The sequence below is a fragment of the Pinus tabuliformis genome, chromosome X, assembly GCF_031772625.1.
Source record: "Pinus tabuliformis cultivar Carrire ecotype Pingquan chromosome X, CPIR1, whole genome shotgun sequence".
In the NCBI taxonomy this organism is placed as follows: Eukaryota; Viridiplantae; Streptophyta; class Pinopsida; order Pinales; family Pinaceae; genus Pinus; species Pinus tabuliformis.
In genome coordinates this window covers 1,495,753,663-1,495,771,477 of record NC_142308.1, presented here as the reverse complement: position 1 = coordinate 1,495,771,477, position 17,815 = coordinate 1,495,753,663, and the positions used below count along the sequence as shown (strand labels likewise).

Sequence of the window (17,815 nt, the reverse complement as noted above, 5' to 3'; positions counted from 1 at the left end):
AACACTTCGTAGAGAAGCCTGCACTACTCCCGCTTCGTCACCCAATGGAGGTGAAATCAATGGACTATATTCAGGACCCTTTCTTCCTTCGTTCCTGTTAGTCTTTCCTCTTTGTGTAGCTCCGAACATCAAGGTAGCTGCATAACCCATTTTTCGCACATCCAGGTATTCAAAGACTTTAAATACTTACCTTGTCGACCTTTGGAAAAGCACCGCTCCACCTCGTTGTAGCTAACTGAGGTATCGACCGCGAATTCATTCACAAATCCTCCTATGATGTGATCAAGCCAATGATTGACAATGTGGGCAATCTTATCCTCAGAGACTTCCAATCTCTATACTAATTCTGGGGTCTAGACAATATAACCGTCAAGTCTCCACCTTCCTTGGCTATCTGATAGCTTTGTGATCGACTCGTATAGCTCAACCGGAAAGGAACAAAAAAAAGATGTCGTGTATTTTGTATATAGGTACCCGTCCAGCAACTATTCCTTTGTCAGTCGCGGATTTCTGTTCTCATGCGCCGCGAACTCATGGATCTTCCTATCCAACTAGTCTCTGATCTCTTTCTTAGTTGGATTCCAGTGATACGACATCACACATCTCTTATGCAGATTCTGGTCCCGGTAACAGAACCATTTGTTGGCTTGGTGGGGCCTGACCCAGGTTCAACGTTAGTTAGCCAAACAAATCCCTACACTACTGGCCCTTTCGGCATCAGCTCGCGGAGCGCAGACCAAAGTCTCACCCGAAGCAGTATAGGGGGACGTTGGAACCAAATTTTCGCACCCTGAGATGGTTGTGACGTAGGTTTATTCCTCCTATTCCTACTTCCGCACAGGTCATTAAGTTCTAGGGCTTTGTTTGCCTAGCCTTTTATTCCACCCTTCAGTGCCTCCGCGAAGGGGTACAGTTGGCCTTCGTGCAGCCCTAACCTGCGATTCAAGTACTTTTGCACTGCTAAAGCAACGTATAGAATAGGTTTCCTAGTTATCTTTAAGTGTTTGATTATCTTACTAAACATATACAGTTAGCACTGCGTAAACAAATATCCTTATTTGCGTTCATTTATCCAACGTAATTACATACATTCGCACATCACATAAGCATTATAAATGAAATTCATACACAATATGACAAGATGCATTAACAGGAAACAAGACACATAAATTGTAGAATGCTTCTCTTTATTGATATCTTCAGATGATTACAGACTCTATCCGCCCTGCGCACACAACTGCATGGGTCCGCGCACTCAGCTGCGGACTTCCACCCTAGGCCTTTGTGCACTCAGCTGCAGAGTCTCTACCTACACTAAGACCCGAAACTTAGACTTCTCTCCTTATCGCTCAAGACTTCTTCTACAACTCATGACTCCTCCCAACTACTTAGAGCTTACTTACTTAGCTCTTTTTATACAATCCCATGGTCCGTGGACCATGGGTAGATCTTTTACAGTTGACTTTACTTTACAAAATAAGGGCAGACAACCCTTTATGACTCATGACACCTTCGTGCTCCGCAACCACAAAATGTAGAGACTTTACAACTTTATTACAAAATTCGACCCAAAACTGTCCTTGGGGGATCCCGTTCCCAACAACTCATGGCAAGAAATCTGTTAGTCGAAAGCCAAAACAAACTGGAGAATTGACTTACAACATACCTGTGTGACTAATCATGAAGGTCGCGCAATTTCCGCTAGGAGGTCGAGAGACTGACTGCCAAAATTGCGCAAGGCACAGTCCGGGCTATCAGGAGGCTAACTGACTACTGGAACTGTGCAATGCACAGTCCAGCCTAGCCCTCTAAGGACTGAAATTGCGCAATGCGTAATTTCAATGAGCAGTGACATGCAACCAACAAACTGCACTGCATAGTTTATGGCGCAAACAGGACAATGCCTCCAAGAATTGCATAATGCAAGTGTGGAGGTCAATGCCTGGCTAGACTTGTGCAATTTCTGGAGGGAAGGCAAAGTCTTCGCTTTCGGAGATGTGTAGTGCTATCCAGGAAAGGCACGATCGGGGCCAAGGCAGCCCAGTCCGGCCGACGGCTAACTGAAAACATGAGAAGTCTAAATGCATGGTGAGATGAGTGCAAATGAGAGTGAATGATCATTCATGCAAACAACAAGTGCAAGATTTACAAAATGGGAAAGCATGCATGTTTGTGACGCAAGTCGTTGCAATGGCGACCCTCCGTGCAAAATAATGTCATGCACGCGACATCAGTGAGATGCAAACAAAAACTAAAACGGTGCTAGTACAAGCTAGTATGCATGCAAACGACAACAAGTGCTCACTGAAATCAAGCAAGCATCATTCATATGAAGCGAAAAACAAAAAGCGCTAGAAACGCAATGCAAGTGAGCAGCGAGCTTACCCCAAGACAGTTGAGCTTAATGTGCCAACAACTCCTAGATGCAATGTGGGATGCCAGAGCTGCAAGGTCGATGTGAGGAATGAGCTCTGCAGTGTCCAGTTGATGAGTTTTGATAAGATCGAGGTTGTGACGCGCATGCCACAAATCTAGGAAAAGTGACACTTGGCGGGAGGTTTCTGAGATGATCCTTGCATGTAACCACTAGCTGCTAAAAATAGATCCTTGAATCAAGGGATTCCTTTGCATGTTGCCTTGGGAGGAGCAATCCATGCATACAAATCAATTTTGCTTAGTCCCGAAGGGAACTGGTCAACTCAACTGCACATGCAACAGTCTGCTTAGCTAGGAGGAAAAAATGTGCATTTCTGGGAGGAAGCTGAGTTGGCTGCCCAGAGGGATTGCACAATTTCTGGGCAAAGCAGCTGACTGCTACCTAGAATTGCTCAATTTCTGGGCTAAGCATCCTTGCTGGGAGGAATTGCGCAATTTTCTCAGTGATCAGTGACTGGCAGATTTGTGCAATTCTCGAGCCCAGTAGGCTGCCAGACAAAATTGTGCAATTCCTTGAGAGAAGGCTGGTTGCCCTCCAAAATTGCGCAATTTCTTGAGGGATCTGTTCAACCTGCAATTGGACCAAGTCTGGTGAAACAACCTGTGAGGGGATGCATCAAGTTCTCATGGACAGGTTGTCATTCTGCGAGAAAAACACTGGAGCTTGTGTACTTGGCGAGGCAATACACGCTGTTATGAAAGGTTGGTGGGGAGGCTCCAAAATGAAGATAAGGTAAAATTTTGGAGGGTGGTTGTAGCCGCTAGAACAGACTCCTAGGCCCAAAATAAGCACCCACACAACCAAGATTTACCGCAAATCCCGCCATTACCGATCAAGGGATTCCTATGCCCAAACAAAAAATACATACACTACCAGGCTTTATTGCAATCCCGCCAAAACCAGTCAAGGGATCACTAGGACCTAAACAAGCTTAGATGCCTCCAGATTTCTTCACCAATACCTTGAGGAATTTTTTAATAGCCCCTGATTGAATCTCCATGTAAAAAAATATATAAGACCAAGGTCATGAGACACGTATTCCAAGTTGAATGCTGAGAAAAACATCCTAGTGGGTGTTCATTTCTGTTTATTATGGCTAAGGAAATTGGCAAAGGCAAAGAGGCATTAATTGACATTTATTTATGAAAATAAATGAAAATAGGAGAAAAGGAAGGTGAAAGGTCTCATGTTCCAGGTGACGAGGAAATTAAAGGAAAAATGATGAAAAATGAAGAAATTAGGGCCTCAATGATAAAATGGCTTATGAGGATCAGTTCACAGACTTTTGTTAGTTCTAGCTTAGAGATCTCTCTCTACTCTCTCTCTCTCTCTCGTACTCTTGCACACTTAGAGTTTCTTGGAGCGTGGTGGCATACTTGGGATTTGGAGCAACAAGGCAAAGGAAAAGTAGGAAAGCACAAGGGGACATCGGGATCAATAACTACAATGGGTTTTCTTTGCAAGTACCAAGTTGCATGTATGATTCCTTGCTATTTTTGACATGCATGTGGTTTCTTGGTTATGGTATGTCATTGAAATGGAGGATTGCTTGGATTCACAATAGTTTTACCTAGCCATGCCATTTCCTAGATAGCCATGGTGTTGTGGGTTTATCTTTGTTTTTTGGTTGGTGCTCATGTTCCTTATGGCTGTGGGTTGAGTTATTAGCTCTCGGAAGCCTTGGTTGGACAAACGCTCTGGAAGCCCTGTAACAACTTGGTTTGAGTTACTAGTCCTGGAAGCCTTGGTTGGACAAATGCTTTGGAGCCCTTGGCGGGTTGAGTTACTAGTCCTGGAGCCTTGGTTGGACAAATGCTCTGGAAGCCCGACGATAGCTGTGGGTTGAGTGTAATGCCCTACTTAATCTTATCATGCAAATTTTATTAGTGTTTAAATTACCTGAAAATATTGACTTATAATTATCAAGAAATATTGGTACATACCTACATTTGTGAAACTGTAAATTTATTTACTGATATAAATTTTATTATTGTTATTATTCAATTCCCAACTTGTCTTCTCAAATTTAATTTTGGATAGGATATGGTCTCTTTCCATTTATTCCAATTTAAATATTCATATCTCAAGGTGTCTTCTCAAAATCTACTTGGGAGAAGATATCGTCTTCTCCAATTAATTTCCAAATTAAATATCCATATCCTATCCCCAAAATGTCTTCTCAAAATCTACTTGGGAGAAGATATGGCCTTCTCGAATTAATTTCCAAATTAAATATCCATATTTTATCCCCAAAATGTCTTCTCAAATCTAATTGGGAGAAGATATGGTAAGAAAAGTCAAAGATACTAAATGAAAGGATGAGGGGGTAGTCATGACATTAATGATAGGTGGTTGAGGTGGATGGGAGGAATAGACATAAAAAGGGAAGGATGATGAAAGGAGGGGGGATCCTTGGTCTTGGTTTTGGATTTGGTTTTGTTTTGGAGGAATGATGTGGAGAAAGAGGAGGGATATCGAACTTGGATCTAGAGAGTGTTGGTTAAACTTGGACACACTACATCTGGTTGGACTTGGGCTCGGAGAACTAGGGAACCTGTGAAGGTTCCCTGGGCTAGGAAACACTTCCTAGTTGGTTGGGAGGAAAATTCAGTCGGGTAGTCAAGAGAAGCATCTCAACAAAGTTAGGAGCTCAGGAGCATCTCAACTAAGCTATTGGAACATGTATTCCTCCGTTTATTGATTACTTATGTAAATGGTTGTAATGAAATTCTTACTTGTTTAATTTGTGGTAAATAAATTTTAATGGTATATTATCATCAAATAAATGTTTAGATATAAGTAAGTTGTTTCCCATCTTATTGTGTTTAAAATTAGAGAAATTTAGTTTTTAGTTAGAGGACCTTAGGATGGATCCTCACATTGAGTTACTGGTCTTGGAGCCAGGTTGGAATAAACGCTCTAGAGCCTAGGACAACTCGGGTAGAGATTGATTTGCTGATGGTTAGTGATGTCCGACCGTGAGGTGGAATCACTAGTTGAGGGTTGAGGTGGTTTGTCCTCTGGAAGCCTTGGTTTGGTTTGGTTTACTCCATGATATCCCACATTCATGTTTGGAATATGGCACGGGGGTGACTGGCTGAAAGAAAATTTTGGTTAAACCCAGTCTATGGTTGGGTGGTACGTGGAAGTCCTTGACTTGGTTGGCATTTTCATATGTTAATAAGAGGTATTTTCTATTGTGTTCTATTAGCATACATATTGATTGTGATGGTGACAATATGGCTAAGTTGCCATGGTTTATATGCTGGTTATACATTGTATATTATTTATGGCTCATGGCATGTTTGATGAATATGTGATTAGTTATCAAATGCATGACCTAATAGATGTTATTGCAACTAATATGAGAGGGCATTAGACCTTCTTGACGATTCTTAGATAAGTATGAGACCTCTATGTTCAAATGTGTATTTATGACCAGTACATTACATGTTTATGATATGTTTGAAGGAATGCTTGTCATGGCTGGTGAGGGTCAGGCCAAGTCCTTGTTCAAGTGTTTGCGTTAGTAGCCTCATTTCATTGTTATTTGCCATTTTTGGAAGTTTCATGAAGTTCTGGGCAGAGGCCTGAGTCATAGCCCTGAAAAGTGGCTCAGAATTTAGGGTTGCTGGCATAGAAGTACCTGAAAAAGTCTGCAATCGAATGGATGCCTTGCTATGGGAGCGACTGGAGGGTCTCAGTCACATGGAAGGCTTGTCATGGGAGTGAGTAGGGGTCTAGTTCAACATAACATCAAGTTGTCTCAGGGGTTGGACACTTGGAGGGGTTGGTTGGCTCCTGAAGGTTTTGTAGCTTCTGAGGAAGGTCATATTGGTCTTGTCTTGTCGATTCCAATTCCTTAATTGTACATGGTTGAATCATATCATAGTAACTCCTCGTCACATGTTTACCTCAGTGGACCGATTGGCTTGGGTAAATGTGGGAGGAGGGTGTTACAAATTTTCCCATCTCCACCCTTAGGCTTTACCACAATTCCTCCAAAATCGGTCAAGAGATTCCTAGGCCCTTAGGAATTTCCTGAGACCACCTAACTCGATTCCAAAACCATTCGATAATCCAAAGCTCAACCAAATGAAAGAATCCCATCACACCACGACTATCTGGAAATGACAAGGTAAGGTTGAAACCATTGTCACCCCTGGCAAGACCCATGCCAATGACAACAAGAGAACCAAATACACACATGCATGCCAAAACTAGCAAGGAAATCATACATGCAACTTGATACCTACAAGTAATCTCATTGTAGCCACTTGATCCAACTCTTCTTTGCTTGATCCTTGCTTTCCTTTTCTTTCTTGTCCTTCCTTTGCCTTCCTTTCATCAATGCTAGAGTGCTCCAAGAATGCTCTAAGTATGCAAGAGTATGAGAGAGAGAATAAAGAGAGAGCTCCAACTCCAAACTGTCAAAAGGCTATGAACTGATACTCAAAAACCTTTTTATTATTGAGGCCTCTATTTTCTTCAGTGTCCTCTAATTTTCCTTCAAGTTCCTCCTACATGCAACTTGTGACCTTTCACCTTTCTTTTCTCCTTTTTTCATAAATAAAATGCTAATTAATGTCTCTTTGCCATTTCAAAGGCTTTATTAATTTCGTTAGCCATAATAAACCAAATGAACACCCACTAGGATTTTTTGCCCAACATTTAACTTGGAATCCATGTCCCATGACTTTGGTATTATTTTTCCTTTATTAATTTTATTACATGAAATTTTAACCCGAGGTTGTTACGAGATGACATTTCTCTTAAATTCCTTGAGCACTGGGGTGGAGGACTTAATCCTGGAAAATTCCTCGAGGATTTTTGGATGTTTCCTTGCTGTATTTTATTTTATTTTATCATGAGTTATGGAATCCTTGAAATTGGGTGGAACCACAATGTTGAGTTCTGAAGAGTGGAGACAATTAGTCTCTAGACTCTCTATGCACCTTGTTGATTTCAACTAAGTTGGTGGGTGGAGGTGCATGAATCTTTGGAGTCCCGGTTCAATTGGTGGATGTGTTTAATTCCTAAAGCAAAAAATCCCTTAGCCTTTGGAATCTGACTTAGGGGTGACAATCACAAGTGAGACTTGGTTGCAATTGTTTATGGTTGGGTGGAGGGTCATAGTCCTAGATTCAATTGCTCATTAGTTTTTTGAGGTAAGTATCTCTCATGTTCTCATGAAACAAAATATATATATATATATATATATATATATATATATATATATATATTATGAAAATGTTGTTATTGATGACCTGATTTATGATTTCATTATCTATATTATTGACCATTGTGTTGTTGTCATTGTTTTAAAAGCAATGGAACAACATGTGGTTGTAATGGTTATATTCATATAGTAACTAGCATGAAAATCTTTTCTTAACAGTGATATGACTCTGTCTAATTACAAGATTGTGCATGTTCATTGCATGTAAATTTCTTAATACAAACTACATGAAGATATGAAAGCATGATTTCATGAGATGCATGGTTGTACAATAACATCTTAGATGCATGGAATAATTCACTACGATGGTGTTAGGTTATACTAATAGAAATGATTGCTCAATAATGTCAATGGACATTGTGGAAAGATCAATAATTTTGTGTTGATTGCATGTTAAAATTGTTGTATAAGTATTGGTAGACTTGCTACATACTAATTGGTACATTCTTGATTAAAGTGAAGGAGGTCTTGTTGCCACCCCTTGTAGTTTCGTTCATGGTTTGACATGCATGAGAAGCCAAGTTTTGTTCACTTAATTGCTCAGTTGATATGGTTGTTAAGCCAAAGAGAGCATTTTTTATGCTTTGTTAATACACCGCTACAACTCTCTGTGTTTTTGGAAGAAAATGTACTTAAAAATGCTATTGATTTGTTATCATGCTTATGATTGATTAATTTTCAACTTTGTTCATAAATTCCTTATGAATCTCTTATTATCAGACGTTGGAAGTAATGCTAAAAAAACTTGCTAAGATAGCAAAATTATCGCTATGTTAAAACACTAAAAAATTGTTGAAAATTTAAGTTAAAATTGATTTTTTTGTTAGCAGGTTGGCCAGGTTGAGGGTCAGGCGGTTGGCCAAAATGGTTGGACCTCCGATGGATTTTTCCTCAACCCACGGTGGGCTGACTTGGCTCTTCGTGATCTGTAGGCCAGAGGTTGGGAGGTTGACCGAGTTGGGGTTTGGGCTGACCTCGACCCATTGTGTTACAACGTTAGGTGGAGTCAGGCCAATGCCGACCTAGGTCGGTGGTTGGGGGTTAGGCCCAACTGTTTAAAACTAAAACACGTCTCTAGGGAAGGGGGGCTGACCCCAACTTCCCTTGGAATACGTGCGTGCCACATGGACTTGTCTACGGGGGCCATGTGTTAGGGGTCACGTGGGACTGCCACAACGGGTTATGGACTCATCACTTGCTATGTGGATCTCTGTGAGGCTACCATGTGGAGGTCATGATGACATGGAGGAGCAGAAATGGTCCATCTTTAAAGGTTTGTAACTTTTGATCTGTAAGTCAAATTAAGTTGAAATTTATATGGTTGGAATTGTTTCGATGAGACAAATGCAATGATGTTGTTCATTTGAAATTCTGGAAAAAAACAAAAAAAAAAAGTCAAAAATTTTAAATCTTGTTTCCATAACTGTATCTTGGGAGTTGGGTCAACAAAGTAACCACCTCCTCCTAACTCTGGTTGGGTTTAGGGATTATGAGGGGTATGTTAACAAGACATCAAAATGTGAATCAACATTGGATTATCACTAGCTATGTGAAGTGAGAGAGTTTTATGTTACACATATATTTTCGATTTTATTTGTCTAATTTGTTCTTTGTTATAAATTTAACCATGTTTTTTAGAGTAATCTAATATAATATTTAGATTAATATATACCATTTAGATCTCATTAAATAATAATAAAACAATACAACCTTGGTCTTGAAAATGAATTTCTTTAATAAGTTAGAAAAGTCGACCAGAAAAAAGTTCTATGTAATTAATCTAAAACGGTCTTAAAAATAAATAAATTAACAATCAAATTAAAAAATAATAATAAAATAATTTAGATCTATATTAATTTAAAAAAACTCAAAATATGCTTTATTTTAGAAATTCTATATGAGACAATTTAATCCCTTTAAATATTTAACAATTTTACTTTGACCAACTCCCAAAAAATTAATTTTCCCATTCTTATTCTTCGCTGTATTAATAAATATTATAACAGTTGCAAAATGTTTACAAACTCAGAGAAGTTACAAATACAACGTAAAGGATGCATTGTGAAAGTTGCATTTATAACATGGTAGTTGAAATTACAATGCAAACGAAATAACACTGAAAAGGAATTAAATGACATGAAACTGCTGTAAAACAAAACTCCACATGTAAAGTTCCACCCCCCAAAATATTTCGATACATTCCCACAACTATCAAAATTTGCACTCATAGTGTTCAACCCTGACTCTCATTAGGGTTTGAAGATCTAACCCTAACTCTTATTAGGGTTTGAAGATTTAACCCTATTTAGGGTTTGAAATTTCACATCCATAGAGGCACTGGTTTATTTATTCGCAAGGCATGAAACGTAGTTTGTTCAATTTGGTGAAAAGGGAAGCATGGGCGTTCTTCAAGCAGCGGGGAAGAGGTTTTGGAAGGTGATCTTGACATCTGGGCCACGATGGTTTATTGTTCATCGTTTATTTATGATAAACCATGGTGTCGCAGATGAAAAGAGCACCTTCGCCTTCGTTTTCATGGATTGCGAGGCTTTCTGGAGAAGACGGGAATACATCTAATTTAGGTGTTTACAGAGGTAGATGAAGTGAATGTGCTATTGTCGTCTGGGCCACGATGGTTTATTATGTTAAAAACCAGGGCGAATACATCTAATTTAGGTGTTTACAGAGGTAGATGAAGTGAATGTGTTATTGTCGTCTGGGCCACGATGGTTTGTTATGTTCAAAACCAGGGCGGCCAAAGGCCGCGAGAATACCATCGCCATTGGCCTTTTGGTACTGAATCTGAGAAAGCTTGACTGTCTAATCTTAAAAGCCATTGGAACAGTCTCTGTGGATGTGGTATTTCGTCTTTAACTTTATGTTCAATAGATAGATAGATATTGAACAGTCTGTCTTATAACTTCAGGCTTAATAGATAGTCTCTGTATATGTGGGTATTTTGTCTATAACTTTATGTTCAGTGGATAGATACGTATCGCCGCATAGATCTCTATAATTTACAAAGAATATAGTGTTATGCATCTGAATACGTTCAGATCATCATAGATTTAGTGAACAGTCGCATATATCAAAATAAAATTTCAAGGTGAACTGAGTAATTAATTTATTTACTGAAAGCATTTTCGTTGCGCTTTGATCCTGCCTTCTTTATGTTAGAATCAAAGTTAAGATCTAGTTGTTCTTCTTTGCGCGTAGTGTTTTTCTGTTTTTTGAACTGGCTACCTCTTGTCACGGTAGTCAAGCTTCGCTTGACTTGACCTCCTCTTGTAATGAAAAAAACACGCAAGTCACAGAGGTCCTGTCCACCCAGGATGTGTAACACCTCTTCTGTCCATGCTATTAGGTAGAAGGTATATTTGGTGTTTTTGTTAAGGTAACATGTCCATAAGTGAATCTTCTGGAAAGTGTTTAAAAAGTTGAGAGCCAATCCTTATCTGTACCGGGATTCCACTCATTTCGATAAAAGTCCTGAAAAGCCTAAACAAAGAACACTCTCAAGAGGCTTTTGGCCTGCATGCCTTATACCAGGCCTATCCTAGATTTGAAGTAGTAAGGAAGTTTTAGGATGCCGGCGATTGGATTTGAAGTAGTAAGAAAGTTTTAGGATGCCTACGATTTGGACTATTGGAAAAGTTCAATTGCAGAAAATATCCAATCTACTTCTCAACTATATACAAAGTAGACTTAAAAATCAGCGTAGCATTCTCGATCAAGAGGAGGAAAACAACGTATTCCTAGACATTGCTAGATAACATGATTACAGAGTGTTGAAAGAATTGGAATGAGTGGATCAGTTAATATAATGTCGATGAAGTTATATCAATGTTCAAAAGCCATCTCTCATGCTTTCGAGCTTTCTTATCCTCCTAGATGATGTGGGTACTGAGGAGCAGCTGCGTCATTTTTTGTCACATTTGAGAGTTTTTCTTTTATATGTCCACAAAGCCTATACAAAGAACATTTTCAAGAGCTTTTTGGCTTGCATGCCTTCTACCAGCCTCGTCCTGGATTTGAAGAAGTGGGATGGTTGCCCTTATCTTTCAAACTGCTTGGCACGCTGTTTCATGGGAAAAATGATTTGGATTAATTCCAGAACCCAATTATAGAAAATATCAAGACATTCCCACCTATATACAAAGCAGACCTAAAATTAGCTACAACATTCTTGATGAAGAGGAGAAAGACATTATTTAAGACAGTGCCTCTTTCTTCGCATGAGAAAACAGGAGTAAGGCCAAACGAATATGGGATGGATCTGGTTGGGAAAGAATGCCATGCCTTCCTAACAAGGAAAACAAGTGTTGTAAAGATAGGCAGCATAAACCTTATAAGAATTAACAACGGAATTGGCCATGCTACAGCTGTGCAAAGATAGGTATCAGGTACCTACAATAAACTAAAGCCCGAGAAGATTGACCATTTGAGGATCTTGAAATGGATCAGCAACATGGTGTACTTTATCAACTTTCGTGAAGATGGGACATCATTCCCATTTGGCCTACCTGAATTCATATCAAGCAAGCAAGCGTGAGAGATGATCTAGATGACAAGTGACAAGAAAAAACAAATGGTTTTAAAGAGTGGAAAATTGAGTGTTACAATTCTTGTTGGATGGTGTTGTCATGAATGTCAACCTTGGCGTATGACTTGACAAAAACACTTGTTATTGATGTCACACATTTAATAAATGCTTCTTATATTTGTTTGGATTACATTAAGTTGGAAGCTCCACTGTTGGATGGTTGAAAACCCTAGTCCTAGGGTTTAGGTTTCCTGGACTAAGGACATACCTTGAACTTGTTTGGAGTTTTTTTTAAGACACTACTTATTGATCGTTTGCAATGGTCAATTATGCAAGGTAGGGATTTACAAGGAGACGTTGGCTTTTTATTGTGATATGCATAAAAGAGGTACCCAACCTAACCATTTCACGTTCACAAGTGTTTTCTTCTTATGTGCTAATTTGGTAGACATGGAACTTGATAAAGGAGTTGAGCATAGCAAAAGAGATATATTGAGGATTGCTAAGAAAGTATTTCGAGTGGGAAACTTCAAACATAAACAGGGGAAAGGTTTCCAGAATAGCTACTTAGAAAGAAACCACTGCACACATTTCGCCTTGTCCAAGAGTGGTATATGTGAATCCTCATTGATGTTGAGAATGACACTATCCACAACCGCATTCAATGAAAGAGTCAAACCAAGTTTTAGAGCCATGTGTAAATATCTAGCTTCTTTGGCCTTCAAAGGGTTCAATATGCTTTTTAGTAGTATCTACACAAACTGCACCTTCCTCAATATTTTCTATACCATATGTATATAGACATGGGTTGAATAGTTCCATTGCGGCTTAACAGAAAAGCACATTTTCTTGCAAAAATATAGTCCTGAGTTTAATGGTAACCAATTGGCGTTGCAACGTCCCTAAGTTCTTTTCCTTGGTAATGAATGTCCTGCAAAATCATAAACATGACATAGCAAATGATTAGCTCATGACAAAAAAATAAGCGATGAATGAAGTTAAATTGAAACATAGTGAAAAGACCAAATACAAATGCTTCACTAAAATCACATTGTTCAGTCAATTAGAGTCTAAATGAAACATAAAAAAAATGCCAAGATATGCCTTTATGAAAGAAACATAAATATTGGATAAGGGTTAGCTTGAGCCCTAAACCTTAAATAAACTAACAGAAAATGTGATAAACCCTAACCCTTAAACCCTAAATTCTAGGCGAAACTAACAGTATCATGGGATAAGCCCTAGAGGCCCAACCTTAAACCCTAAATGATATGAACAGAAAAATGGGAAACACTGCTTACTGATGCAAAGTGGTTGACGTTGCGATGTTGCGCCTCATCAACCCTAATTACCACAACCACATCTATGAGAGTTGAATCACTGGGAAGCCTCCAATAATCTATAGCTATGGCAGGGGATGGCATGTTTGGAATGTTGCCTTTGTCCAACTCCTTGAGAAATTCAGTGTAGGACTGGATAGCTTCTTCTTCAAGATAACCCACAATCCTGTGTGCAATTTTGGGGGAAAGGATGTACATGAGGAAGTATGCATTGAAGAAGACTTCTTGCACTATAAAGACCAAGGCCCTCTCATAACACTCGGGTTTTTCCACCTCCATAAATGTCATGAGGTGCATCCTCTCATTCTCAGCTTCTTCTAAAAGAGCTTTTATCCATCCAACACTGCGCTGAAATATTCTGAGGGACTTGCAGGTGAGGAGCATTCTTGTTAAAATTGGCAACTAGGGTGAAACTCCATGTGGGTCATCTTATTAATGGAAGCTGATATTTTTCTTAGGTCCTTCTCATCGAGAGGTGTAGGATTGATCTAAAGATCATCCGATTCTAATAAGTATTCATGGAGATATGAATTTATTTGTGCTATGGGACAATTCGTTAAGGTCGGCCAGCAACCAAATAAACCCCACTTGTGCTCAACGTTTTAGTATAAATAGAGGTGGCCTTCAAGTCATTTCAACACACTTGGGATCTCTTCCTCTCTATTTATCTTTGGGTTTTAGTAGGAGGAGAGATCCTAAGGGATAACGTTGCCCTAATCTAAAGGGCAGAAGCTGGAACCGTCGGGAATCGTCGAAATTGCGGGAATTGCCGGGAAAATCCGGAACTGCTGGGAAAATCTAGAACCATTGGGAAAAGCCGGAACTGCTAGAACTACTAGGAAAAGCCAGAACTGTCAGGAAAAGCTGGAATTGTTGGCCCTGTCGGGAACTGCCGGGAATAATTGGAATTGTTGGAATTGCCGGTAATAGCCGGAATTGCCAAAATAGCTGAAATTGCCTGGAATAGCCAAAATAGCCGGAATCGCTGGAACTGCCAGGAAAAGCTAAAACTGCTGGAACTGTCGGAAATCGCCAAAACTGCTGGGAATAGTCGGAATTGTCGGAACTGTTGGGAATAGCTAGAATTGCCGGGAACAGCAGAAACTGCCGAAACAGCGGGGAAACCTAACGTAGAGGGTAGAAGTTGGAACTGTCGTAAAAGTCGGAACTACCATAACTGCCGGAATTGTCGAGAATAGCCAGAATTACCGGAACTGCCGGGAATAACCGAAATTGCCGAAACTCCTGGAACAGCCAGAGCATCTGTCTCCGAAGGAGAGTAGCATGCAAGGAACAACTAACTAACATTGGGACAGTTGTATGGTACTTAGCAGCAAATACACCAAGCATGCAATGTTACAAATAACATGCAAGGGATAGCTAGCATGCAACAACAAGCATGCTAGGGACAACAAGCAAGCAAGATGCAGCCAGCACATAGGTCAGTATGGCAACATGGTGCAACAATGGCACATAATGCAATACAGTGATGGGCACAGTCATGATTAATGAAGCATGATGAGATGCATCATAGTGATGATGGGTGCAGCATGGTGCAACACAGTGAGGTGCAACATGAAGACGAAATGCAGCACAACGATATGTGAAGGAGTCACCTTGGAGAATCAGTTGAAGAAGCATGTCTTCAACTGATCTCATGCATTTTTTTCTTAGAGATGATCTATGCTCTTATCTAGATAATTCAAAGTGTTGACTTCTGTTGTAAACGTACTATCTCTCTCTCTGCTGAACTATTGAAGAACATATAAGAAGAATTGATCAAGGGTTTCCCCACATTGGGGTTTGTCCCTGGCTAGTGCCACATCTTGTGTCCTCTTGTCTTGGCTTGTCTTCTGCGATTTATGTTTATGTTCTATCTGCAGTTTACTTTAATGCTGACGTGATTGCTAATCTGGAAAAGATATTGAGCTAATTGTGAAAATTGAAATAAATTGCTTTAAGCATAGAACATACCTAAAATTAACAATTCCTCCAACCATCCCTCAGACAGCAGCCACTGTTTCCAGATAATATTAAAAGTATATTATCATACTCAGAGTATATATACTCAGGCTTAAGTATAGAGGTTATTTTCTTTCCAAAAATCATAATTTTATTAATAAAAGTAGATAGTACATTTACAACAGAAGTCAACACTTTGATTTATCTAGATAAGAGCATAGATCATCTCTAAGAAGATGATACATAAGATCAGTTGATGACATGCTTCTTCCTGTGAAAATTGAAATAAATTGCTCTAAGCATAGAACATACCTAAAATTAACATGGTATCAGAGTTGAGGTGAAGACAATGCCCAAACAAGAGTGAAAGAGAAATCATTGAAGACAGTTGGGAAAGGACAAAAGGATCAGTGGATTCCTCATCCTTCTTCAAATTCACCGAGGGTGAAGTCAAAGCAGAGAATATTATCAGAATGGTGCAGCTGAAGTTTCTAATGGCCTACCTAAAGATCACTTCATTGTGAAGTCTGGATCTAAGGGTGGAAGGAAAGGCAGATGCCTTGGTTGCAATAAATTTGGCCATTATGTGAAGGAGTGTCCGAATGGCAGAGACACATCTCTTGATGAAGATAACAATCATTCCAGGGACATCTTCAATGATCAAAGGAATGATAGGTAATGCAAGTCATTAAGGAAATGGCCGACTCTTCAAAGAAAGGAAGGAACCCCAGGTATGAAGAATCAAATGTTGTTTTTGATAAGATAAAGAAGCGTTATCTTGTATTGGCCCTCTCCTTTAGATTCTTTGGGAATCTGGCTTATTGATTGTAGTGCTTCAAGGCACTTCATCGGACAATAAGGTGCACTCTCTAATTTGGTAGAGATGGAAACAATCGTGGGATTATACTTGGAGTCGATGCCACCTATCCCGAAAAGGGTGTAGAAAATGTTACCCCTCAACTGAATGAGGGTAACTCTATTCATTTACAAGAATCTCTTTTATGTACCTAATCGTAGTAAGAATCTGGTGTCCATCTCGAAAATGGAAGTCAAAGGTTTCAGGGTGGCATTCATTGATGGAAAGCTACGTGTTAAAAAATAGAATTTTCAAAGATGCTTTTTCTCATGGGTTTAGGGTTGGCAATTTGTATTAAGTTGCAGGATGGTCCATTGGGATCATGTCAATTGACATATCGCATCTATAACACCGGAGGTCTACCTATGGGGCCCTACCCGATGTGGGTCAGATGGTGATAGGGATGCTTGAATTCAATAAGAGCATGAAGGTACATGTTTGAGATGTACTGAAGAAAAATCTTATAAGGAGACCATTCCCCTCATGCGGCAAGTCCACAGGTTTGGAACAACCCGAGGAGTTTGAGATTCATGATCGGGAATCCCATGTATACAGGTGGAAGAAAGCCCTCTATGGCTTGAAGCAAAACACCTTGGGCATAGTATGAGAGGATTGATAGTTGTCTGATGAAGCTGAGATTCACTAGGAGTGAAACCAATCCAAACCATTACCCGAAGGTTGTGGATGATAGACCTCTCATACCGACACCTTATGAGGACGACCTATTTCTGACAGGGGCAGACCCTCTCATTTGCAGAAGTAAGAGGGAGTTGGATTCCGGATGTGGAATGATAAACTACAAGCCTATGACTACCTCGAGGATCTTAACTTTCAGAAGTTATATGGTAGCGATGTTGGACCAGATTTGGAAAATGCCTCTGAGTTTCATGAACTCATTTACGTTGATGTTCTTGGTGAACTTCCGTCTGGACATATGTTTTGCAGTTAGCATGGTGAGCTCATATTTGGTTGAGCCTCATTGGATTGGTGCCAAGAATCTTCTGAGATATCTTCGGGGCACAATCTCTCATGGATTGAGATACACCGTCGGAAATATGAAACTGCATGATTATTCGAATGTTGATTGGGTAGGTAGGGTGGAGGATCACTAGAGCACTTCTCAGTGCTGGTTCTCTTTGGATTCTGCTTCTATATCATGGATGAGCAGGAAGCAGAAGTCGGTTGCTATAAGCACCGCCGAGACCGAATACATAACTATGAGTATGATCTCGTGTGAAGCTGCATGGTTGTAGAAGCTCTTAAGTGAGTTGTTTGTACACATGATGAATACCACTGAGATTCTCTGTGACAACCAGAGGGGGGATTCGATTATTGAGGAATCCCGTATTCGATGATTGCTCCAACAGATAGACATCAGATACTGCGTTATCTGGATATGGTAAGTCGATGAGTGAGGAGGCTCCATCGCATTGAGACT

The 17,815-nt window shown here is 39.8% G+C and overlaps 1 protein-coding gene across 1 annotated transcript; it reads right to left on the bottom strand.

The window, feature by feature from the left end:
- Positions 1 to 13,090: 13,090 nt before the first annotated feature.
- Positions 13,091 to 15,580, bottom strand: LOC149145696 (ubiquinol oxidase 2, mitochondrial-like). Its single transcript, XM_089451416.1, has 3 exons — positions 15,534 to 15,580; positions 13,521 to 13,944; positions 13,091 to 13,150 (listed from the first exon to the last, which is right to left on the bottom strand). Exons 1-3 carry the CDS (start codon positions 15,557 to 15,559, stop codon positions 13,091 to 13,093), a joined length of 510 nt encoding a protein of 169 aa, XP_089307542.1. The 5' UTR covers positions 15,560 to 15,580.
- Positions 15,581 to 17,815: the final 2,235 nt, after the last annotated feature.